Raw genomic sequence first — 25,948 nt, forward strand, 5'->3', positions numbered from 1 at the left:
ATGCAGCGCGCGCTCGCTTAAACAATAAAGATTTCTCTCTTTAGCTCCCACCTGCAGATTTGTATACCCACTCAAACAAACAGCTGGAGCAGTTAAGGTGAACTATACGGCGCATTAGCCTGCTTGAACAAAGTCAGTCTACAACATTTTAGTTTCCCTCCTTAGTGAGAAAATAATTTAGAAGGTAATTCATAAAGACAAACCCAAGGTCAGAAGTGAAATCAGGAGACAGATGATTCACAGTCTGTAGATGTTCTGATGGTGACCACAAAATTACATTTTTGCGCTCAAACTGAGTTTTGTATCAACATGTAAAATAAGCACAGGTTTTGCACAAACAAATACAAAATTCATCAGAAATGTGGGCTGTAATTTTATCTACAGAAAAAGTGGTTTAGTTTGTATTATAAAAGATCAGCATTAATGTAGAAATGTCACCACTCTCTGGTAACCAACCTTTTCATTTGCTAAAATTTCACATAGCAAAGATTATTTTCCTTTTAAAAAGCTGCAAGTCAAGAACCTGGCACAAGGCCATGAACACACATTATCTAGAAGCACTTAGTTTGGGTTGTTTTGCTCACTAAAGAGTTTCTATAATGTAGTGTTGAAAATTCTAGTTATTTTGACAAGCAGTATCTGTCTCTGAAGTAAAGGCATCACAAAGCATTCAGGATATATGGTAAATATAACACAATTAGTTTTCCTCAGCTATCTCTCATTCACATTCCTATAACATGATCTTACCCAAGGATCACAGGAATTTAATGCACTTTTAAATCTGCTCATACATCCATTTTGTAAAGACTGCACTCCAATTATTTCAGTGCTTGCTGACCAAAGGAAGAGAGCAATAGCTGTAAGTATGCTTACTTCATCAAGAATAGGCTTAGAGGCTTCTGAAAAACAAAACCAAACATGCTGTTAGCTTACTCCAAAAAGGGGTTAGAATTTACTTAGTAAAAGCCAGTGAACACAGATAAACTCACAAAGAGGAAATAAATGTACTTGAAATTATTTGCAACTGCATACAAATATGCATCTACTTATTACAAAATCACTTTATCATTATTGACTGTGACTGACAAAAAGCTGAGCAACTCTATTCTAATCGTTGTTTTAATAAAGTAAGTCAAACCTTCTGAAACGTAAATATCAAGGAACAAACATCACCCACACTTTCTCTGAGCAAGTCATATTTTTTGTTTTCAATGTGTAAGCAAGAGAGGAAAAAAATGTATTTTTTAGATCCTTTCCCCAATAAAAATATACGTCACTTTTTTTTAATCTCTTCAGCTGATGCAGCAGAGTAAGAAACTGATATCCAGCATGGCAAAAACTTCTACTTAATATGAGGTTTCACGTAACAGACTAGCTGATCTGACAGCTACCTTTCACCAATAAGAACAGTCTTACTTTTAACCTTTCCTGCTTTTCAAGTAGTCTGTATTTGCCATTGTCATCCTTTTTTTCATTGCACAAGCTCTGTCTTCACAGATCTCATTCATGAATTTACATCAACAAGAAAAAAAAAATTTATATATAATTATTATAATATATATATAAAGTACTGTTCTGCTGGTTTTGTAGGCCAGATTGGTTCTTTTCTCCATTGAGAGGCACAAAGAAACAGCAGATATATACTCAGCAAAAAGAAAAACAGCATGACTGCCCTATACAGATGTCAGCTAGCCACTCGATTGGCTTAGCCATGATGTGAAACCTCAGTTCAAAAAACTACTCCAAGCATTTTAAGTGACAATTCTTTAAAAAAAAAAATTAAAGTTTAAATTTGTTTAAATTTTATTGAATTACGAGACTTGAAGCGTATGCAGACGACCTTGCTTAGATTCTTGTGTGTGTGATGTGTCCCACTCCACAAAAGATTGGAAAGAAAAAGGAAAACATAAAAACAAAACTTTTGTAAGGAACCAACAAAGATTTCTGAAGTCTGCAAAAAAGCCTAAAGCCAGTAATGTTTCTGGAAAGAGGGACTGGGAAATCTTTACAGTAACAAAAGGCTGGAAGACAAGAGCTAATATGACAAATCAAATTATAAGTTTGACTTGGTTAACACAAATCTACTGATCCTTCCCCTTCAGACATTTTCAGGATTGTTTGCAATTACCTACTCGCTCCCTATCTCTCACATGAGTAACTCCATTCAAGCCTCTCTTCAGTCTCTATAAATGGCTCCGTGGGGATGTAATGGGATGTTTTCTGGCTGAACTACCATTATGCAAATGACAAATCTTTGTGTCTCTCTTTTGCTAACTACGCAGCTGAGACTGTACATCTTTTTTGCTTTTCGAAGGGCTAGGCAAAGTACGAATGTGAACCAAGAGAAGTAGTCTGCAGTTCTCTACAGAGACACAGTAGACATCCTGTTGGTGGGTAACATTTTTTTGGCAGGGGTAGGATTTTTCATCACCACTGAAAGCTTGTAACGGTATTGTGAATATCCTACTCCACTACAAACCTTGCCACAATTATCCCTTGCTGTCTTCACACTCATTCACTTTAACACTGACTGTCATTACGACTATACAAATCGTGTCAGCAAACACTTAAAAGATACACCGATTGCCATTTTTCTTGAGGTTTAATTCAAGGTGTCGAATCCATGTACAGTACTGAACAATTACAGTTTCAGGAAAGAGATCAGTTCCTCTACAAACACTGTTTTGGCAACTAAAACCTCCTTTCCTTTAAGCTAGCAGGTATTCTGTGGAAAGAGGAAAGGAACGGTGGAAATGATAGTTTGCTCAGGCCTTGCCAACATGTCTAGAGTTGCCAGTAGTCACAGAAATTGAGGCATAGTCCAGGAAGTAAAGTGAATTCAGCTTGGAACTCCTTTAGTTTTTACTTGTGAGACATTCAGCAGCTGTCAGGAAGACTGATGGATATCAGAAGGTAGATTTTCAAGTTTCAGAAAGAAGTCACTAGCTGAAACTATGAAGACTGGTAAGGTCAGCCTGAGGAAAAACTAAAGAATGAAATAATCACATCATAATGGGATTCAAAATGGAAGAGGAAAGTCTGAACTAGTACAGAAAAATAGCCTATGGAAAGGACCTGAGGGGGGGGGGGCTGCAAGATGAGTTGCAAAAGGCAAAATTTCTAACAGGAGGTTATGATCAATATTGTCAAAGAAAACAGACCAACAAGGACAAATCTGGGATGGGAACTCCTGAGATATAACTGTATTTTCTTAAAGCCAATGCTGTGCTTGTCTTCAACACAGCCTATTAAGTAACTCTAATTAGTTATGCTGTATGCACTCAGGTCTTTCTCCCATTTCAATTTTGCAAGCAATTCATCACCACTTTTAATCCCCAACCCTCAGACATGAAGCCTTTAATTATAGGCAGATACAATACTTGCCTTTTCATTACAGCAAAACCCAGTTCTCTTTAATTTTAGCTCTCCTGCACTGGGGAACCACTTACCAGGTTGAGAGTATTCCAAGATAGATGCCAGAGTGCTGCGGATAAGACTTGTCCATTGTTTCTGAGTTACATCAGTCTTAACTGTTGGAAGAGTAACAATAGTTTTTATCCCTTGAAGGGCTGCACTGACTGGAGGTGGGACCTGATTATCTGCCGATTTTACTGCTGTTTCTTTCAATACTCTTGTAATCAGAAATAGGATAGTGGGTAAGATTGTCATACATCCTAAAAAAAAAAAAAAAGAATTTCTGAAGTTAATTCCAACAAGTGTCATAGATAACCTCTTTAGCTTTCCCAATATGGATATATATGGCTAGGGACAAAGGAGACACCAAGATAGACTGCAATTCAGGTAACAAGGGATATGTGCCATTCAATATTTTATCACCAAATTCATTCATTCATCAGTATTACTGAACTGTATCATAACACAAGTCATACAAGCCAACACTGAAAACATTGCTGTCAATTCAGGATGATTCAGCTATTAAAAGTTTTGCCCTACAAGGCATGTGATACATGGTATGTATCATATTGAACACATCCAGATTGTTAAATATCTTAAAACAGGATCTGCATATCGCTAGGGTCCTATACAATAAACAACAACAATAAGAGGTCTGGAAACAGGTATCCAAACCAAGTTATGGCACTTTCCAAGGAAGCTGGTATGTGGTACAAGTCCCAGAAGCAAAGTAAGGAGTTATTTGGGTGTCTCACATCCTGGGCAAAAGCTGCAGCCATCTGGCTACTCTACAAAGGGGACAAAATGGTCCTCCTCCTACTGCATTGCTTTTCTGAAGAAATCAACACCTATCTATATGTTTTGTGCAGCCAGTCCTACAGATGCAAGTTAGGCATACTCAAGAAATACTGGTCGAGTAACAGATAACCTGACTTTAGACACCTGGGAACTTTATTAGAAGGAGTTTCAATAACACCTGTAGACTTTAAGCCTCTGTAGGACTGAAAGAAGGGTGCTATTGGGCTTAGGCATGTAATACCAATCTATAGCTCACTTCCGACAGTCAAGTCTCTTTCCATATCTTTTCTATGCCTCATTTTCCCACATCTGTGGAAACACAAATCCTGCCATTTTCCTACTTCTGGGAATGCTGTGAGGGCAAATACACAAAGTAGAACAATTACGACTGGAAGGGACTGCTGGAGGTCATCTAGTCCAACCCCCTTTTTCAAAGTAGCAGTTCCTCTAGATCAGATTGCCCAGGATCTTGTCCAATGGAGACTGCAAGATGCTCATGTTTTAAAGAAAAAGGAAGAAATATAAAAAAACCCACTTAATCACAGAAAGTGATGAATTCTCTTTGTTCACTGTTTCCCTTACACCCAAAGGCTCAATTAACACAAATGTTTGTGCATGTACTATCTCCCCCTCCCTACAGCTATCAGCTGGCTACATCTTCTGGATGAGAAAAAAAACAAAGTCTAGCAGTCTCTGTAGACTAACAATAGTTTCTGAGCTACTTTCACTGGTCACTTGCCCGAATGCTGGGAGACACGCCTTCACTCCAGTCAACACAGGAATAGTACTGTTACTCTTTTTGCCCACCTTCTCCCCCCCTCTTCCCTCCCCCTCCCCCCCAAAAAAGGGGGAGAAAGGAAAAAGAACCAGGAATCAAATAAACACAGTGCAGGACTCCAGATCAGCTCAAAATCTACTATTTTTTAAAGAACTGTAAGACACAAATTGTCTGTTTGAAGACAGCCGATGTTGTGTTCTGAGCATGACTTTGTCCAAATATGTTCTTTAGCACGCATCTCATTACGGGACCAAACTCTAAAATGTCAGTGTGTGAAACTTCCCAGAGATCCACAAGACAACTCTTAAGCAATTTGTTCTCTGAAAAGCAAAACTCAAAGAGCACAGCTTCCTCAAAGAGCACAGCTTCCCATGCAATTGTGTCCTTTAGCCCTGAACTCCACTCAGTGGAACTACCCTGGTTTACACATATCCTTTGTGACAGTCTCCCTGGGCAGAAGAAAGCTCCATTTAGTTTACAGTCACATTTGGGATGACTGACAGCCAATGGCTGCAAAACGAAGTGTACCACAGCTGAATTGCGCTGTTTTTTCCTTAGTAGGATTCTCTTTTCATCCAGCTGCTGCTTTTCATGAACTTCTCAAGAATTTAATTATCTCTGTGTTCTTTTACAATATGATTAAAATTGGTTAAAAGGTTTCAAAATCATGAAAAAAGGAAGGGAAAAAAACAGCAATAAAATCATAGTGATATAGAGCTCATTTCCTCAGCAAACTTGCAGCAAACATGCAAATTTAAAATAAAATAATTTCCTTTACGTTGCTCACTGGAAAAGCCTGAATTCTTCATTTATTTTAGAACCTAAACATACTTTTCAATAGATGACCCTTAAAGTTTCCCGTAAAAATATATTTACAGTTTGCTTTTAGCATCGTATGCTCACTACGCTTCCCCTACAGTAATCACTCACACGTATTTTGTTACAATACCTTACCTGCTGGAGAACACAGAGAAGGCAGGTCAGACAGTATAGTAACAGTGGCAGCCACAAGACGAGCACTTTCCTCAGAGAGGTGGGATTTGGCAGCAATGTGACTTGGAGAATCTGACACTTTTGAACTCAGATGGGGCATGTGCCGTACTAGGATAAACATGAGTAATTCCATGGCTGCAAAGACTAGAGATTTTCCAGGCACAAGACCACCAGTCTCACCTCCCTCTCCTAAAGCAAGAGGGTTTTCTTTTTCCTCAATATCATCTTCATCTGAAAAAAGGAAAGAAATGTCTGAGGAGACAATTAAGAAAGATCCCATACCAAAGATTACATGAAACACTCTTTTAAAAAAAATTAAAAATCAAGAAGAAAAAGTTGCTTCAACAGTAAGATATGACAAACATGGCTCATATCAAACTAGATGTTTTAGTTAGAATGACTTAAAGGGGTTTAAAATGCTTTATAAGTATTGTGATTGCAACAATACTTATTAAAAATCCATCCAGAACTAGGAAAAAAAATAGTAATACTTACACAAAATAAAAATGCAGTAATTATTTTGCTTCTTTTAAAACTGATTGTAAAATTAACAGTCATGACTGCCAAATAAATAGGCATGACAATATTTTTTTAATTTAATGGCTATTAACTAAATGGTCCATCCTGACAAAATTTTATTTCAGCCTAAATTGATTATGAAATAAGAGAACAGAAAAGCACTGTAGGATTCTATGTCTGAGTTAATGATTTCAGTGCATTCAGTTCAAAAAGTGTCTTTTGAATGGCAGCTTGGCCAGCTGCAGTCTTTCCTTCTCCCATTAAACAGCAACAGAGATTCAGCAAGTCAAAGCTGGCCTGAACTACCCCTATGGAGCTCCTATGAATTTAAATGATTGCTAGTGTTACCACATTCACTGATTTGAAAAATGCAACTTACTGGGCCTACAGTAAACAATTCCATTAATTCATATGAAGAAACAGAGCTTGCATTTTTAGCTGTGCTGGTTCCTCAAGTTTCAGCGAAATCCTCTCTCTTTTTTTATGTGGAAAATGGGCAAAAGCTAACAGTTGTTTTTTTTCTCAACAGTATATTATACCAGACTAAGACGGTAGTTTTTCTTAGTAAGAGAATATTCTTTGGGTTTTACTTTACTTCTTTCAGGTAAAAGAAAACATGGCAGACCTAACCTAACCAGGTATCAATGAACTATTTGCCAGGTTGCCCCTTGGAAACTAATTTACCTGGCAAAGATGGAAACAGTACATCCAATGTGAGATTTTTAAAGAAATGATAAAGGGATGATTGAACAGGGAGATGCTCTGTTAAAAGGAAGAGGTTACTAACGGTACCTCAGAAAGCAGCTTTCAGACTCATGCTAATACCCTTATCAAGGATGTTCTTACATAAAGTAGAAATAAATTAACAGAATATGCTGATGAAAAGCCTAAGCAAAACATCAGAAGCTGAAATATCATACCAGAAGAAGCTGGGATAAAAGAAGAAAGAATGAACTTTACTAAAGCTCAATAAAGGCCAAGTAGAGGAACAGGATTTAGGTATATCAACTCATCAGAGAACCTCAGAAAAATTTAAGTTGAAAGGGACCTCCATAAGTCATCCAAGTCCAATCTCCTCTTCAAAACAGGGCCAACTTGAAAGCTAGAGCAGGTTGCTCAGGGCTGGTCCAGTTTTGAATATCTCCAAGCACGGAGATGCCACAACATCCCTAGGCACCTGTTCTACTGCTTCACCACTCCTGTGGTGACAAATTTTTTTCCTTGTATCCCATCTGGCTTTCTGTTGCTGCAACTTGTGTCTATCGCCTCTTGTCCTTCCACCTTTCAGAAGAGTCTGGATTGGTCTTCTCTTTAAATCCCCTTTAAGAAGGGGGATTGCTATTCTATCCCATATTAACCCTCTCTTCCGCAGACTAAACAAGTTCAGCTCGCTCAGCCTCTCCTCACGTGTCACATACTTCACCTCCCTAAGCAGCTTAGTGGACCTCCACTGAACTTCCTTGAGTTTGTCAACAACTCTCTTATTCAGGAAGGGAGAACAAAACTAGACACCGCTCCAGATGCACTTTCATAAGCTCAAGTTGAAAGGAAAATCATATCCCTTAATCTACTGGTCATGCTTGTCTAATGCAGCCCAGTAACAGTCTCCAATATTGCATAGGCACACCACAGATTCACATTCAACTTGTTATCTCGCAAATCTACTATCCAGTCTGTCAGCCGCCCAGCCGATAGCAATGCACACAGTTATTCCATCCCAAATCCAGGATTTTGCATTTGTCTTTGCTGAACTTCAGCGGGTTCTCAGTCCTGCAGCTCGAGATTCCCCTGAAAGCAGCACCACCCTCCAGTGTATCCACCACTTGCACAATTTGGTATCATCCACAAATTTGCTGAGGGTGCATTCTGTCCTGTCAGCCAGGTTGTTAATGACAATGTTTAACAGTAGCAGACCCAATACTGAACTCTAAGGAACACCAGTTGCAACCAGCTGCCAGTTAGACCTGAATCACCAAACTCCATTCAGGCACCACAGTCCAGCCAGCCTCCTACTTTTCACTCCACATCTCTCCAATGTGACAGTGATACTATAGTGTACTGGGTCAAAAGCCTTGCAAAAGTCAAGGTAAACAATATCCACCACTCCCACTTCATCCAAAGCCAGTTATTTCACCACAGAGGGTGATTAGACATTATTTGTCCTTGGTAAGTCTGTGCTCGCTATTTCAAATCACATTCTTCTACTTCATGTACTCGGAAGTGGTTTCCAAGAGAATTTACTCCAAAATCTTTCAAGACACACAAGTAGGCTTACTGGCACATAGTATCCCAAATCCTGCCTCACATCTTTACTTATTGGAAGTTAGACGTAGCATCTACTTTTTGCCATTCATTGGAAAGCTTTCTTGAGCACCACAGCTTTTCAAAGATGACTGCAGCAGCCTTAGCGTGTCATCAGCCAGCTCCCTCAGATGCATCCCATCTGGCCCCAGAGTATGTCCAGCTTTTAACTAAGAGGTCCCTGCCCTGATGCTCATTTACTGTAGGTAGCAATTCTCTCCCCTAAACTTGCTCACTGGACACAGAGACACAGGAGGACTAAGCAAAGAAGATAATAGTGCCTCAGGTTTTCCCCCCGATGTGTTTTGTCATTAGATCACCCAATCCATTCAGCAGCACGTCCAAATTTCTTGGTCTTTTTGCTGCCAACATACCTATAAAAGCCCTTCTTGTCACACTTGACATTCATCACCACTCTCAGCTCCAGCCAAATCGTGGCTTTCCTAATTCCACTCCTCCACACCTGAGCAGACATCTTCAGTAGTCTTCCTGGGCAATTTGCTCCCACTTCCACCATCCATACACTTCCTTGTCACATTTGAGCTCAGTCAGAAGCTCCCGTTCAGCCAAGTCAGCCTCCTGCCATGCCTGTTTTGCATCCTGCACTTTTGGATGAGCTATTTTCTGTCACCGAAGATGAGCCATCTCTCTTTCCTTTGCCCTTCTGGGAAGCTTACCACAAGATCTCACCTGCAAGCTCCCTGCACAAGCCCAAGTCTGCTAAACCAGACCAAAGCTTTTGCTCTACTACTTGCTTTCTTCATTTCCCTCAGGATCATGAACTCCACTATCTCATGAACTCCACCATCTCATGGCTGCTACAGCCACAGCTACCATTAACCTTCATAATCATTTCTTCTGTGTTAGTGAGGAGCGGATCCACTGAGCACCTCCCTTATTTGGACTGTCCAGCATCCAGACTGAAAAAAAACCCCTGTGCCTCATACGCTTCTGAAAGTTTCAGATTGTTAGTATCCTGCAGTGTTGCTCTTCCAGCACATGTCTAGATGGTAAAAGTCTCTCATGAAACTCCCATAGCTTGTGATTCGAAGGCTTCTTCCAGTTGGTCTAATATGGCTTTACCCACCTCCTCTTCTTGATTAGGCAGTCTGTGGCAAACAAGAGAGTTCCCGACTGGTATCACCTTTTGCTTCCTCTTAGTGGTATCAGTTCTGACCTGTCAAAGAGGGATGGCTGGCCCAGATACCTACTCTGACAGCTTGTTCCTCTTCTCCTCTTGCCAGGTCTCTATAGTGTTCTCCAACTGGGTGTCTGGAGATAAAGCCTTTTGTTGCTGGAAGTCACAATCTTGCAGCCTCCACCTTTGTAGGAGTCACATCCTCCAGGGCCATATTCCAGCATAGCCTATGGCTGTCCCTCCTTCCGTGGCACATGGGGCTTGGGCTCCCACACCTGCAGGATCTCTGTGAAGAATACGTCATTCTTCCATTTGCCTTTCCTGACACTACACAGTCTGCTCACCTTCACACACATTTCCTTCACATCTCACAGGTGAGACCAATGTCACTTCCAGCCCTGGCTGCACAGACAAGCACATCAGGACTTTCAGCTGAATTTCAAGCCAGGTCATTAGACCTCTGATGTGCCAGAGGTGATTGTTCCTCAGTCTGCAGACTGTGTCTTGCTGTATGTCACTGCCATCATTATGCTGATTCGAGCAGTCTTGTACAGTCTTGAGCAGCACTTCTGGCCTGCATAAGCAGGCCTGTGCATGCCAACTGCCTTGCTCCTGTTTGCACACCCTGTTCCCAGAGCTCCTGGTTGCTGACACACCCGGAACATCAGTGAAGTAAGAACCCAGATGCAAGTCTGCTCCACTTCCTGGAAAGATCTCCTGGGCAGGCAACTTTTCACACTGGTTCCAGTAGCAGTTCACTCACCTCCTGAATGCCAGTTGTGCCAGGGACGCACCACAAGACCCTACACTGGGGGCTGAACTATTAAACTTCAGAAAAAAGGTAAATGAAGTGCTAGGAGGCAGTCAATAGAGAAACATTAATGAAACTGAGCAAGGCATTAGTAAGACCTTAAGTGGTGTGCTGGGTATAATTTTCATCACTCATATTCAAGAAAAATGAATGAAAACCATGACATGAAAAGAATAACCGCTAGAATGCTCAGAGGAAGAAAAACCACATTTTACAAGAGTTAAGAAATCAGCAGCTAAGATCATGAATACATCAAAAGTGTCTGTGGAATACACAGCCTTTTCCTCCTCACTTTAACCATACTCTAATCTATTTGAGTTCCTTTCCCAATACGAAAACCTGTTGCTTATTTACTCTGCAAAGCAAGCCGTGTTTTCAAAATCTTACTTAGGGTGTTCCTTTTTTCCTGCAAATAATCTTGAGCTGCTCTTACTATCTGCTGGACAACTCCTGTGACCAGTAGCTGGACTGAAGGAGGATCCCAGGTCAGGAGGAGTCGGTGAAGCACACTCAAGAGTTCAACACCAAGGAGCTACAGTAAAACAAAATACATATTAAAAAAATTAATTAGGACTTAACAATTCCTAATTGTTATGTCACTTGCTTATGATGAGCAAGTGTTTTTCTCATGCAAAAATAATTACAGCTTTTGTAATCATCACAGATGAAAGACCAAGACCTAGAAAAAGCTGATTGTTATAACGTGCTCATACAGTACCTGATCCTCTGCAATATGGATCCTGGCACAAGGGGAATCCAATAAAGTATGAAGTGCTTGTAAACAAGATGTAACATGCTCAACAGGCTCTTCAGGTCGTGGGGAACACAGAAACTGTATACTAACACCTGAAAAGAGCAATAATTAAAAAGAATGTTCACATCATCGTAAAACCAAGTTTTCTTTTTTAAATTTCTTTGTAAGCATAGCATGTTCTTAACAACTTCAGAAAGATAGTTTTTCTCAATTCTTCTTCCTTTAAAGGAAAAGAGGGTTTATGTATTAGAAATAGCAGAATTGTACTCGCTTTCTCTTGTGCATCATGTCTTCCCCAAAATTTGGCAGGAAAAATAATAAACCATGACAGCAAGCAACTTAGATTACTGAATGGAAATCCACACTTTGTTCTAAAGATCTGTAAGTCAGATTTCTGAATCCTTCAATTGTAAATTGAGTTCTATTTTATTGAAATCTTTTAAATGTAAAGACAACTGAGATGAAGTTAAGCCTCAAAAATTATGCAATATTCATATTATACATATGGCACTTAATTCTGGTTTTAAATATCTGTGTATCCCAGCAAACTGTTGGCATTCCTCAGAATAAGTGATCACATCCACCTCTTAAAGCTGTTAGATAACAATAAAGGGAAACAGTGAGCACTACTCACAGCTGAAAAACTGATGCAAAAGCTACTCCATGTGACTTGTCAAATATCAGTCTTTACTGAACTGTGTTTTTAATGAGGGTGTGTATTTTAATTAACCTTACAGATTTTGTGTCTTGGAAGCATAACATTTTGTATCATCTGAATTATATTACAGCATAGAACAGTTCCTACTCATTTTATTCAATTACATAAATAAACTAGATATACAACTTGTCTACAAAAATCACAATAATCACAATGACAAATATTCTGGTAAAGCTATAAAGAACATAGAAGGCAGAGAGATACGGAGAGAAGGAGACAGAGATATTTTGAAACATTACTGTCCAGACGTGATGCATTTTAAACTTCCCAGATTTCAAGCAAAGTACCTTTTCTTACTCCCATACCATTTCATACCATAACGTGCTGGTACTGAACTCTAAACTTGTAACTCTTACCCAAAATTAAGTGCATTCGATCTTTGTTTATCTCCGGCAAAGATTTAGTGGTAGGTGGAGTTCCAGGCGTCTGGTTTAACATAATGGATGTAGCACGTTTCTGTGAATTGGGCATTGCTGCAGCAGTCTCTTCTGTTGACTCCGAAGCATTAAATCCTGTACTGTTTAGCCAAAGTGCCACTGCATGTAGTATGGGAGCCCAGGAGTTTCGGTAATGCAGTCTAGCTGTATCAATTGTTTCTGGAGTATAAAATGCTCCCCCTGTTAAATTAGCGAAGCAAAGGGAAATTCTGAAATTCTCTGCAAATAATAGACAAAAAGCACGTACTCTAAGTTTATTAGTTTATTTACTCTGGGTGTATTTGATCATGTACATATTTAGATGTACATATTCAGATGTAATCCTTGTTAGAGACAGTGCATCCCAATTCTCCTTGTGAAGGAGCCACACTAGTACCTCTCATAAGAAAATGCAATGGCCACGATGGAACAGTAAGCAGAGAGCAAGAAAGGCAGGCAAAGCCATCAGGTCTTGCAGCATTTTTCATACAGAACACTCATTCTTAACTCAGTAAGATGTTATAAGACAGTATCTGCTCTAATCTCAAGGGCTATGTTTTTCTTACAGTAAACACCTTTGCATTTGATATCAAGTATTGGAGGTGTAGAAGTAGTCTTAATTCTAGAAAAGACGTGGTTTTAATGATCTCTCCGATGCAGATAAAGAATATCTTCATTGCAGATTGAAGGAAAAAAGCACACTCAAACTTCAAACATACATTCCTATTACACATAGGCAGAAATTTATCCCTTGCATTAAAAAACATGCCTGCCAAATCATTTCTAGAATAGCTTTGAAGTCTCAACTAAGGGTTTCTTTCCGTTTTTCACGACAACACAAAAAGAAGTCCCAGTGCTTACCATCTGGTGGAAGCTGGGTAGCAAATTCAGCTGGTAAAGTTAAAAGAGCATAATCTTTCAGTGCAGCTAACCAGAGACGGCTAAGTGCAGGCAGCTCAGGTTGTACAAGTGTTATCAAACTGTCTGGTGGCAACTCATCTATAGTACCAAAATCATCCTCATCCTCCTCTGTGCTCTTTAAAATACACTTTGGTTTGGTCTCTGCTTCTTTCTTAATTTTCATGGCAACAACGTACACCTAGAAGAAAAACAGATATGAAAGTACATGCTGTGAGATCCTAAAAAGAAAAAAAAAGCAGCAGCCTTTCCCATGTGAAAGTAACAGATTCCACACACAGATGACTCACCAAAAAATGACTGGGAAAAAGAGACTTGCAATACAGTTACCTTTTATTCAAATATTTTTTCTTTTATTTCTACCAGTATATAACATGTAGGGGCATAAACGGCACTTTCCTAAAACAATCTGGCTACACACTTTTTTCCTAAAAAAGTGTCAATTACTGCTGCTCTACACAGACATACTGATTTAAATAACCGATTTCATTAAATCAATGCATCCTTATTGCAGAGATTTCTTTGACCTACATTAAGAGCTACTAGATAAATTAGAGTAATTGTCACTTTCTGGGAGCAGATTAGGTATCACAAAGACATGAAAATATGTTACATGAATACAAGAACATTTATATGTTTGTCTTTGATAGATGCTATGAGAGGATAAAAGGCTTTTCAAAAAACTTACAGAAATATAGGAATAAGCAGAAATATCAGGAAAATACAGTAAAAATAAGCATTTTTAGAAAAGAAATAGAATAAAAGTAAGTGTCTCCACGCAACAGATGCTCCATATCAAAGCTGAAAATTACAGTATGGGGTGATTAACATTACACAGCTGAAATGTTAATACTTTCCTTTGTAATTTCAAAAGCAACTTCCAAGAAACTTTCATGAAAAAAACCCCAAACCTTAAAATCCTACACTAAAAGAAACCAAAATACCATTTCTGTAATTATATGTAGAGCTCTATAGCATGCAAGTAACATTTCAGGAAGCAAGGCAATGTAAGTAGTTGAAGATTTCTGGTATTCCAGCCATCCCCCAACACTATCTACGCTAAGCCTGTAATTCATTATAAACACTTTGACAAACTCTGAGTTAATTAACTTCAGTATTTTACCAGAATATATTTTAAGGTTGTTTGGGGTTTGTTTTTTTTTAAGTTTAAGAGCAGTAAGATGGGAGGAAAATCATAATCTGATAGGGTATGAGTGTATACTTTAATACAGAACAATGTAGCAAAACAAAGAACTATCAAGCATCACTGTAAATATGGATCGACAGAATCGCAGAAAAAGGAACAGGGAAAAATATAGAGATTAGAACATCCCAGGAGTGGAACTGCAACAGGTAAGGTGGTGGGCAGGTGCAAGGCTCACTGGCCAAACAGCCAGTGAGGTGTGAGGCTGCTATTACACTGCCTTTTCAAAACATCTTTTCAAACTTTTAAAGATTCAATGGTCAATGTTTACCTCAGCCCATGCTTTCAGAACTGCAAGTTTTTCCATAGTAGTCGCACTCTCTCGGTAAAGCTGGCTAGAAGATCCCTTTCCTGCTTGCACTTTATCCAGGGAAGAGACAAGAAGGTTGTGAACTCGGCGGAGGTCATTCAGGTCACTTACAACTCCACTTCCTATCCAAGCACTACATACCTAGACAACAAAGTTTAGAATCATTCTAAACTAGCAAAAAACCCAACAACCTTATAAATGGGGGGAAAAAAAAATCTCTAAGAAAACAAAACCCAAAACAACCACCACAAAAAACATTAGCAGCTCTCCTCCTGCTTAATATCAAAAAATCCAAGGTTTTCTTTTTTTTCTCCCCACCCATGATAACAGAATTGCTCAGGTGAGTGGTTACAAAGACTGTATTTGCAATATTAAGTTCCAATATAATGGAACTTAATAGATACATGGAAAATACTTAAAATAGTTTTTAATCCTCCATAAATAGGTAATAACAATTTTTGTACTCTGTTCCCAAGTGTCTGGTCAAACCATTGAAGTAATGGGTCATTGCATTCACTGTGAAGAATATATTGGACAGCAATCAATAAAAGTACATCTTGTAAAAACCCACACCTCTCAAATTATATATTAAGGCTCCATATAATGAGACGCTTTCAAGATCATTAATGTCAAGAAAACACCAAGAAATGAGTGAGATAAAAATCTTTAAACAACTGGGCTCCGATTTGGAACCAACAGTACCATATTCTGAACAATCAATACCAGACATGGTGGACAGACAGCTGGGTGTCTCCCCACTTTTCTCTTCTTTTGAATTAAATGGACCCAAACAGGTACTTAAAATCCAAACATCATACAGATCAGCTGCTCCTGTCTAGTGCTATACATTGGCATTCATCCTCTGAAACACATTCACACCCAGACATAACACAGGCAACAGAAGAATTCTGGGACAGCTGCTTTTCTACAAAAAGAAAAACGGACAAATTCTTCCAGAAGACCTCCCTTGATTCTGGTGGCGATTCTACAAGGTTGAGGAAGAAGCAAAAAAACCCACAGAACTCAAGCAGTTCAGGTTTTACAAACTCTTTTCATGGCATTTTTGTCCTATCTCCAATTTATTTATTTTGCTTTTAGAGAACCAGTTCCATGAAGGCCTTTGGGGAAAGGCCTCTCATGATCTGGAATGATGGCCATATTTGAAGTAAACACAAACAGAAAAAGCGTCCCAAAGGTGCACAGGACAAGGCTGCTGAAAATCTGTCACAAATCCATAATTCGTTCACAGTAGGACTAAGACCAGCTTCACTCCTGCTGCTGGGCAAGTCAACAGCTGTTTCAGTAATGACATAAAACTAACAACATCAAACTCATTCACTGCAGCTCATCTCTGTCCATGTAACTTCTAGAGAGAGTGTTAAATATCCAAACCTAGCCTCCAGCTGTTTGATCCTGTAAGTGCACACATCAACTTTGAAATTGGTTGACTAAGGAAGGTTTTGACAAGTTACAAAGAACGTTACATGTTTTCACACAAACCGCCTCTTCATCTAGCTTTAAATGCACAGAAACTTTCCATATGGTAAGATGAGCATATTCTTTCCTGTGTATAGATACCAAATTATGCTGTATTTGATCTATCCTTACAAGTTTTGCTGGAAATTAAGAGTATAAAGCAACAACAGAAAATCATAGTCCTGCTGGACCAAGATTTACTAAATAAAACTCCCATACACAAAATCATCGTATTAAAACTGATGTTTGCATAGCTAATTAAACTGCTGCTTTAAACTACCATAGTAATTTAGCTGTGTCAACAACATACCAGGTACTACTATAGCCATGTTGCTGATAGCCGATTTAAACTACATTGATCATACACAAGAAAAAACACACACACACAAAATCTTTCACTGAATTTTCACTGAGAGGTTGTTACTATGACTGTAGTAAGAATGCTCAGAGCTTCTAAAATCTAAAACAGTGTATTAATCTGAATGGAAGTTTAGTGTTTAAAGGTAAATTATCAGTAATCTGAATATTTGATTAGACTGAAAGGCATCTCAATAAATACATTACTATTGGCATCATTAAGCAAGGGGTTTTTCCTTTTTTTTTTTTCTTTTAGCAACAAATGCAGAATTGACATGGAGACATAATTAATTTCAGAAAGACTAATTAATTTTCTGATATAGCTCTCAAAAAGGACTTTTGCACTTCTGAGTAACAAAATATATTACTACGAGACTCAAAAGATGTAAAAACGTCACGGCTTAGGTTTAGAAAGTTTTCTAGCCATTTGCTACTACTTCTCTTCTGCATCCTTCTTCCAAAACAAAGGAAAATCAGTTTGACTTATCCTATCTGAACATTTTCCTCTGTACCTGGCAGGCCTTTGCAGTTATATCGGACGGTGTATCTTGGGAAAAAGCTGGCCTCAGAGCAGCTCCAACCTGTTAATAGGAAGAAAAATTTAAAAATCCAACTAAAACAACAGTGACACAACAGTCTTCATCTCACCTTGTTTAAGGCTCAAGCACATATACAGAACAAGCACGACAAGATTGCCAATCTTTGCATTGTAGTTACATCCCAAACTTAACCTTGTTGTCTAGCAGGCATTTGCAATAGTATTCTTTAAACAACAACAACAAAGTCCTAAACCAGTTTTTTTCCTGCTTGCCCATTGCCTTTTTAAGCCTCAACTACCTTTGTCAAATATGTGGTATTATCTTTCTTCTGTTAATGAGTATCCTTTTAATCATGAAAGTATTACAGGTGCAATTTATGCTAAGGCTCAAGAAGCCAATGACTTTCTGGTGTCCAAAGGAATAATGATGTGAAACCAAATGGTTACGGTTGGATTTGCATCAAGTTCCCAAAATAACAAATCCTGACAAAAAAGGCTTTTAGGCAGTTGTTATAAGGCAGCGTTTTTCAGAAACAAAAGGAACCAAGTCACAGAGACAGAAGCAATGGTTACAGCACTACAGAAGGAAGAAAAAGGCAGGAAGTGAAAAGGATGAAAGCCTGCCTTTAAAAAGTATTTGCAAAGATCTTGAAGACACAGTGAAGACAAAAGAGGGGAAAGAGATAAGCTATGCAACAAAATAAAGCAATAATACCCCAAAGTAAATATTCAACTGCCCACCTCCCACTCCTATACTTTTGTAGTTTTCATTTAAACAGAAGTATATTCACTAATTCCCAAGAAAACAGATTTATTAGATTAAATCTGGAACTGAATCAGCATTATTTTCCAATTCCTAATTCTACAAATGAAATGCCACTCTTGCCAAAAATTAAATGTAACTTGTAATATTTGGCTTTTAAGACTCAATAGCTACTGAATTTTTAAATTTTGTCAGCTACTAAATTATAATAAGTAGGAAGAGATACAAAAATAAATTTTGAAGAGGTAAATAAAAGTCTCTTCAGCACATTTTCACACACAAAAATCTCTTCACAGGTCTTTTGAAGTTACAAAATGTTCTCAGAGCTAATACTGGCATATTGGCATAAATATACAATTTCCTGAACTTATAAAGGAGGTCTCACATTAGCCTGATACTGCTCCAGTATCACATGGCCTGGAAACTCTGGCTCAGGAACCGATGCAAATTTCTTGATAATGTCTTCAAGAGCTTGAAGACCCGCCATTCGTAATTGGTTGCTGTGATCAGTCGCAGCCATGAATGCCATTCGAATAAGGTCAGAGAGATGGAGTACTAAAAAGTCATCTTAGAACAAAACAGAAAGAACTATTTAGTAACTTAAAATATGGCTAACATGACAGACATTTCTAACATTTTCCTCACTGACATGTACAAATTTTACCTATTCTTTTTCAAAGGTCCACATTTAGGGTATGGAAGAACGCAGGAAAGAATGTAACCTATTTTTCTTTCTTCTCCTCCCCCCCCTTAAAGTGATACAAGGGCTTTTATTCCTAAGACAACCTTAAAAATTAAGCACAAATTTGAAACAAAATTAAATATATGATATACAGAAATTGCATTGAATAGAATATGTGAATGTGGCTGAGTAGCTTAGAAGAGATTAAAACATTTAGTAAAGCTAATTTTAGTAGTGATCTCCCCCAAACCTACAAAAAATCTTCCAGGCAATTCCTGTTCGAGCCCTATGCTTATAGTGACCCCTGCCGATAAAGGAAAATCTCATCAAGTTTAAACACCTGAAAACTGAGCATGCCTCCTCTAGTTCTGCTCCCAAAAGCCACATCCAAGGCTGTAAGTAAGCAGCAGACAACATGCAGAAAAGGACAATACGTAACTCAGTAACATTTCTGAAAGGATTATTCTTCGCTATTTTCATTCATTTTATTTCTTTCCTTACTCTCAATTTGAAATTACCAGATGTTGTACAACTAATACAAAAATAAGTTATTTAAAAATGTAATATCCAGGGAGACTAATAAAACCCACAAATTATGAAAGCTCTACATATTTTCAAGTTTCAAGGTAAAAAAGAAAAGTTTATTCTGTAGCTGAAACTTTTCAGAGGCATGTCAGTAAAGAACAACTGGGATCACTTAAAAACTATGAAGCAGTAAAGTCTGCACTTAATTTTTCAGATCATCACAGATGTTAGTAAAATGTAAATATTTTGGAAGTTGAAGTTGGGGGGGGTAGAAGTTTGCTGAGTTTTCCTTTTTACAATGATACCAAACACATAGAGTTCACTTCAAATAAATTCAGAGATGTAAATTCTCAGGATTATTATATGCAATCTTCTGCAGGGTCCTATAAGCAGCAGTTATTTTATGATTTTCTCTATAATGCAACGCCATCTCGAAATAAACTTTCCCAGAACTCCTCCCTCTTAGTCTTCAAACAGTGACCCCAGCCTCAAATCAAGTCAGAAATAAGATTCTCATAAAACCAATGCACAGTGCTGGAACCAGACTGCATCAAAGCAACACAAGCAAAGACTTGATAAAACTCCATACCAGAACAGACACCCTCAACAACACAGACACTAAAATCCATTAATCCCATCCATTCTAGGATGCTCATGATATTCATCCAACATACACAAAGTCTTCATGAGCACTACACAGGTGAAAGCAAACAATCACTATGAACCAGAACCAATACACATGGACAGCTCAAGGACAGAAACCTCCTACTATCTATCTGTTAGAAAAACGTTTCTTCGCAAAACAACTATGTCATCTCTGACCTCTCAATTTTGATCCTCTAACTCATAAAAGTATCTTCAAAACATGAGCTTTAAAACTAATATTCATCAATCTCATGGATACCAAAAGAATGAACTTTAAAAGCAGCTGGGTCCATGTCTTATAACTCCCTCCCATATCCCTCACTCCGCAACCAATAATTACAAGCCACAACAATAATTACCTGGCCTTACCTCTTTTTTCTTTCCTAGCATCCCTTCGGTCTGGAGATGCTAAAATAATCTCTGAAGTCTAATTCATTGCTGTCATTATGTTAAACTCGGAGAAACTATTCCCAGCTCACCCTTAGCTAGAAGTTTACTGCTTCTATTTCAGACTGGAGAAAAGGTTTACAAATCTAAGGGTTTTTTTTCCAAGCAGATCAGTCTGTCAGAATTTATATCCTCCAGCAAAACTCATTCTTTGTGTTCATGGTACGGTAACTACAATGGTTACACAACTACAGTTTTATTGCCTTTTGGTGGCCATTTCCTTTGGTTTTAACCATTTGAATGAAAGGAAAACTGCTTATATTTTTTTCTTGGTTGTGCAATCTGAAGCTATAAACAGGTGTCAAAAATTTAAAAAAAAAAAATTAAAAACAAAACATGCACGTTCTGTAATTACTTTTTGGGTTTTTAAGTCTGGCTGAACGAGCCAGTGCCAGATCGAAGTGTGCCTTGTTCGCATTCTCACACAGCATGATAACTCTGCACAGACAGTCTGCTGCAAACACACGAGTTGCCCAACGAGGTGCTACAGAAGGCTTGGATTTATCCTCTTCACCCAAGGTGGTAAACATTGTATCATCATCCATCTCATCCTTCTTCTCTGATTCCTCATCCTTCCCTCCTCCCAAGGGAGCAGCAGTGCTCATGTCTACGACAGAGAACAATTGAAAAAAAAAAAAAAATCCCACTTTTACAATCTGCAGAAGACAGCTAAGGACATATTCAAGCCTTTCCTTACCCTCAGATTCTAAACAGACTAATTCTGTTGAAACAATAACATTTGAAAAATGTAGAACGGCACAGGAATATCAGTAAAAGAAATGTTTTTCACCTCTAATCTGGGCTATATTACCCTTTATTTGGCTTAAATGATATGAAATAAACTCCTATAACATTAATTCTCCACAGATACCAACTATAGTTGAATCCCCTATCTAAACTTCTCACCTTTGAAAATTAACCTATTAAATTGCCAGTAAACAGGGTAAGGAGATTACCAGGCTCAGAATCAAAGAATCAGCTCGGCTTTGAACTATTCAGCTCCTGTTTCAAGTAAAAGCTAGAGTGCATGTTAAACTGAAACAAAACTACAAAGTTCCATGCCATGGGACAGATATGCAGCCAAGTAGGCACTTTACGGTACCCACAAATGTGCTTAACATTCAAAAAATTCTTTTCTCTAAGTGTGGTTGTGAGACTTCATTTCAGAAAATAAAAATACTTCAGGGATCGTATTAAAAAAAACAATTCCAAACAGGGACAAAAAACAACTCACCAAACACGCATATACACTTCTGCTATTCAGAAATGAGAACATAAAATCTCAGTGGCAAGGTCCAAATTAACAAAATGCCAAGATACTGACAAAAATTAGTCTGTCAATAATTAGAGGAGAATGAGAAGAAATTATTGCAAGGGTAACCCAGCCCAACTAAGGCATGCTTCTTAGAAAGTCTAAATTTAAGCAGCTGAAGAGCCAAGACATTTAATAAAGAGAGAAAAAGGCTATGGCAAATCAAACATGGATGAAGCCAATTCACAACATGAGTGTTTTGAGAAGGCATCCAAGACTTTATGTGGCTGATTTGTAAATCTCTGCTTAAAAAGCAAACCAGATTTTTTTCATATGCCAGTTAGTTGGATCAAAGGAGTTCAAAATGAAGTTGCTGGCTTATTAAAGTATAGCTGAGAGAAATTTATTTAAATATGGTTCTCTCAGAGATTATTTCACCTACTAATAAATAAGAGATTGAACAACCATGTTAAAAACTTTAAAACCCATCCCACATGAAATAAGAAAAGGGCATGCCAACTTCAAACTTGGGAAACGAGATCTTTCCCACTGGGCAGATACATGGTAACTACATTGCACAAAGAAATCATTGGTAGCATTACTTATCAGTAAATGTAAAGCTGGCAACATTTAGAAAGAGCTTCAGGATGAACTCACAGTATGCCTATAAACACGTATAAATGCAAAGGAAATGAGCAGAATCTGCGTCACAACCATCCTACAAGCTGAAAAACAGGATTAAGGTCTCAGAGGACAAGATCTTTGCAAACAAGTCTGCAAAGCTGAACAACAAGCAAAAGTTTCATCACCATGGTAACCCATCATCACATCAGTAACTTACAAAACCTCATAAAAGAAAGCTCAGACTGTGTACAGCACTCTTCTTTCTGTACGGTCCTGATGTATAAAGGCTGAAAAGAATGTGTCTGCTTTCACCAAGATACTGAAATGTCACAGTAATAATCACACTGCTTCTCCGCTGGAAATCCTACTTTAAGGCAGCTAACTTTTTAATCTTAAAAGCAGTATTTTAAAATTTAACATAACATTGATGATTTCTTTTTTCTAAGCAAGTTTTAATGCACTATAATCAAAGTTCTATATACAATATAAGCTATGTCTCAACTAGGATAAAAGACAAGCTCCAAACAAATATTGCCAGAAGATGCTAATACTAAGGACATACTGTTGTTTATGTGAACACTACAGAACACTTACCACTGGAAGCTGCAAGGACATCCTTACAAAGCATTAGCCAGTGAGAAAGGTTTTCTACTGCCAGTGATGAAAGCATATGTCCCAGAGTATCGTGGATATCTGAGCACAACTTCCGATCAGTCTCCCGATCCAACATTCCAAAAAGGACACCTTCGAGGCCTGTCTCTGTTATATTAACCCCCTGATGCCGGGAATGAGCATCTCGCCGAGAACCAGCTCCTGGTGCAAAAGGATTCATATCTGCAAAATGATAATGTGAAAGCTTTTCTGAAATCAGTAACTCAGTTTTAAAATTCGGAATAACACACTAGAATTGGACATTGTGTATTTGTGTGTGTACAGTTCAGGCAATGATACACCAAAATGTTACTGAATTTCTTCTAAATTAGCACTAGAAGGGTTTTAATACAGCAATTCAATGTATTTTCTGCAAAGCAAATAACACCTCTTAGTATTACTTCCAAAAAAAGAAAAAAAAACCCAAAACTCTCTCTCTTTTCAAGGTACATACCCCATGAATTTATAAAAACCATAAGAGTACTAGACTGTAAAGAATCTTTCCAGAGACAGACTTAACTGGTGTGATTTAATACGAGTAAGCTCACGATTTTATGTTCGTATGAAGACTGTGCTGACCAACACTGCTGAGCCTCCTATTTTCAGAATAAAATTATATATGTAAGAATTGAATCAGCCAGCAAAGTCCACAGGCTAGCAGACGTGCTGCTAACAGAACATAAACACAACCAGTATCTCAATCAAACAGCATAAAATTAAGTCTATTTTCAACAGAGCAAGACCTAAAATATCAGAAAAACTGTAAAATGTTTCCACTGTATATACGCTGTGTTCCCTATTTGATTGCCACTCTTAATGGGGCAGAGAAGTTTAAGTCTGAACTTTACAAAAAGTTAAATTATAAGTGAAATTCAAGAGGTAAGCAGGGGTGCGGCCAGAAGTTACTGGCGCTGGAAGGGACGGTTTTAGTTTTTTGTTTTGGTGTTGGGCAGATTGTTGGGGTTTTTTTCCCTCTCTGAAGGCAAACCACACATATGCCCACACATGTGCACTCAACTGTTACAAAAAGGCCACATGAAAGAAATACTTACTGATGCCACTGTTTTCTTTGTCTCCAGCATTTTTTGCTAAGCTCATGGCATATTCACATACTTCTGCTGCTTCCCTCTGAGCGAGCTGTCGTAAACATGCAACTGCAGCCCGGCGAAGCAGCAAGTGGGAGCTGCACAAATGAACCTAAAATCAGAACCATTACCGGTGAGTGAACTGCTGTACCCCCCATATCAATAAATCAGTGCTGCTAAGGACTAACAGCATTCTACTTTTCAATTATATGCCCATGTGTGAGCTATTGGGTACCAAGCTCTTTACAAGACCTTGAGAGTTCAGAAGTACTCACTTTTTATAATGTACAAATGTGAAAATAAAGCTGACATATACAAAGCTGACAGTTGTTACCTGGCTAAAGAGATAAGAGCTTAAATATCGGAACTACTGCACCAGTGTGATTTTAGACTAATTATACTTTCCAATCTGTTACACTTTTCAGTACTACTCAACCCCATATTCTGCTATAGCTGTAAATCACATTCTTTTAAACAAAAAGCCATCATCAGCTGCACCACACGTGACAGCTATCAAAAACTTTTATTTCAAACTTTTAACAGGATTTATAGCGTAAGTTTTTATAAGTGCTGCTCAATAAGACAGCTTCAGATTTCTTTGCTAACCAACACTGGCTTCTAATTCCTTTTGAATCACCTCAAGTACAAGCAAATATTTCTCTTATAGAAGAATTGTGCATGGTCCCTATTTTCCTGAGAGGAAGTAGCTGCACAGAGAACTCTATGTTTTTGCACGGTGGAAGAGATGAAGAGTGCTCTTTAAGAAACTCTGATTCTTTATTTACCCTGGGGAATTTGTTTTTAATAAACTGAATACACATTTGCTTTCTCAGTATTAAGTTATTATGTGGATGGAAATTGCTTCCCTAAATGAAAGGGTTGTATAGTTTATAAAGCATTTTAACAGTAGATCTTTATTCCACACTTGAATATACAAGATTTTAGCCCTGAAAAAACAAGCAGACTTTAAAGAACCTCTAAATACAACACTGAGGTTGTTTTAATGGAACTAGAACACACAACATTTGGGGGATTTAATTAATGGAAAGAGTATTCCCCACCTTAAGTTACAAAACAAACAACTAGTGGTTATGAAGCCAATGCAGGAAGAAGAAATGAAACTAGATTGTAGAACTGTGTGGTTTAATTTTGATACCTGGCATTAGTTCCATTCAAAAGTGAGTTAGAAAGCAATGAAGAGTTTGCTAATGGGGCAGGTAAGACAGACCTTGCCTACCTATCTATGTATTTGCAGTATAAGGATATGCACAAGACAATTCAGAGGAAAACTTATCAAACTAAGCATGACTTGGAAGTAAAGAATATGAGAAAAGAGAAGGAAAATAGCTTTTGTTTAGCAGAAGACCATAAAGGAACAGGAAGGAGACAGTAGAAAACCCTGGCAAAAGTTTTCAAAACTGTCATTCCTGTATGAACTTCATTGTCTGTAATATTACCCACTGGTACTTGCAGAGTAAATGGCTATAGAGATTGTTTGTCATGTTGTACATAGTATTCATACAAAAGGGCCTACCTACTTTTGGGTACGTTGCGCCTCTTTCATACAAAATTTTGTGCAAGGACAAGTGACAGATTCTGGGAACACACGGCACCCCCAGGAGTGCTCCAGAGTTGCGGGGGGAAGCAAGGGTGAGGTCAGGGCAGGAAGCATGTAACAATGAGAGGATGCACTAGGGAAAGTCTAGATGGCAGACTAAGAAAAAGTTCCAGTGTTGATGTAAGTAGGGTCGCACTCCTTCAGGTAACGCAGAACCACCAGTTCCACAATGAACGACACAAAGAACTTCGCAAAACATCCAACAGACATTAG

The 25,948-nt window shown here is 38.2% G+C and overlaps 1 protein-coding gene across 1 annotated transcript in view; it reads right to left on the reverse strand.

Moving 5' to 3' along the window:
- HEATR5B (HEAT repeat containing 5B) overlaps positions 1 to 25,948 on the reverse strand; it is a 59,523-nt gene that overhangs the window by 7,293 nt on the left and 26,282 nt on the right. Inside the window, exons 21-33 of the mRNA XM_009331039.1 lie at positions 24,085 to 24,229; positions 22,976 to 23,215; positions 20,861 to 21,112; positions 18,592 to 18,773; positions 17,418 to 17,486; positions 15,034 to 15,213; positions 13,502 to 13,739; positions 12,581 to 12,841; positions 11,471 to 11,598; positions 11,140 to 11,284; positions 5,945 to 6,214; positions 3,450 to 3,674; positions 748 to 899 (exon numbers count right to left, since the gene is read on the reverse strand). Coding sequence (XP_009329314.1) covers positions 748 to 899; positions 3,450 to 3,674; positions 5,945 to 6,214; positions 11,140 to 11,284; positions 11,471 to 11,598; positions 12,581 to 12,841; positions 13,502 to 13,739; positions 15,034 to 15,213; positions 17,418 to 17,486; positions 18,592 to 18,773; positions 20,861 to 21,112; positions 22,976 to 23,215; positions 24,085 to 24,229 — 2,487 coding nt within the window. The remainder of the gene's footprint in view (positions 1 to 747; positions 900 to 3,449; positions 3,675 to 5,944; positions 6,215 to 11,139; positions 11,285 to 11,470; positions 11,599 to 12,580; positions 12,842 to 13,501; positions 13,740 to 15,033; positions 15,214 to 17,417; positions 17,487 to 18,591; positions 18,774 to 20,860; positions 21,113 to 22,975; positions 23,216 to 24,084; positions 24,230 to 25,948) is intronic.

The sequence above is a fragment of the Pygoscelis adeliae genome, unplaced genomic scaffold (genome assembly GCF_000699105.1).
Source record: "Pygoscelis adeliae isolate BGI_AS28 unplaced genomic scaffold, ASM69910v1 Scaffold218, whole genome shotgun sequence".
In the NCBI taxonomy this organism is placed as follows: domain Eukaryota; kingdom Metazoa; phylum Chordata; class Aves; order Sphenisciformes; family Spheniscidae; genus Pygoscelis; species Pygoscelis adeliae.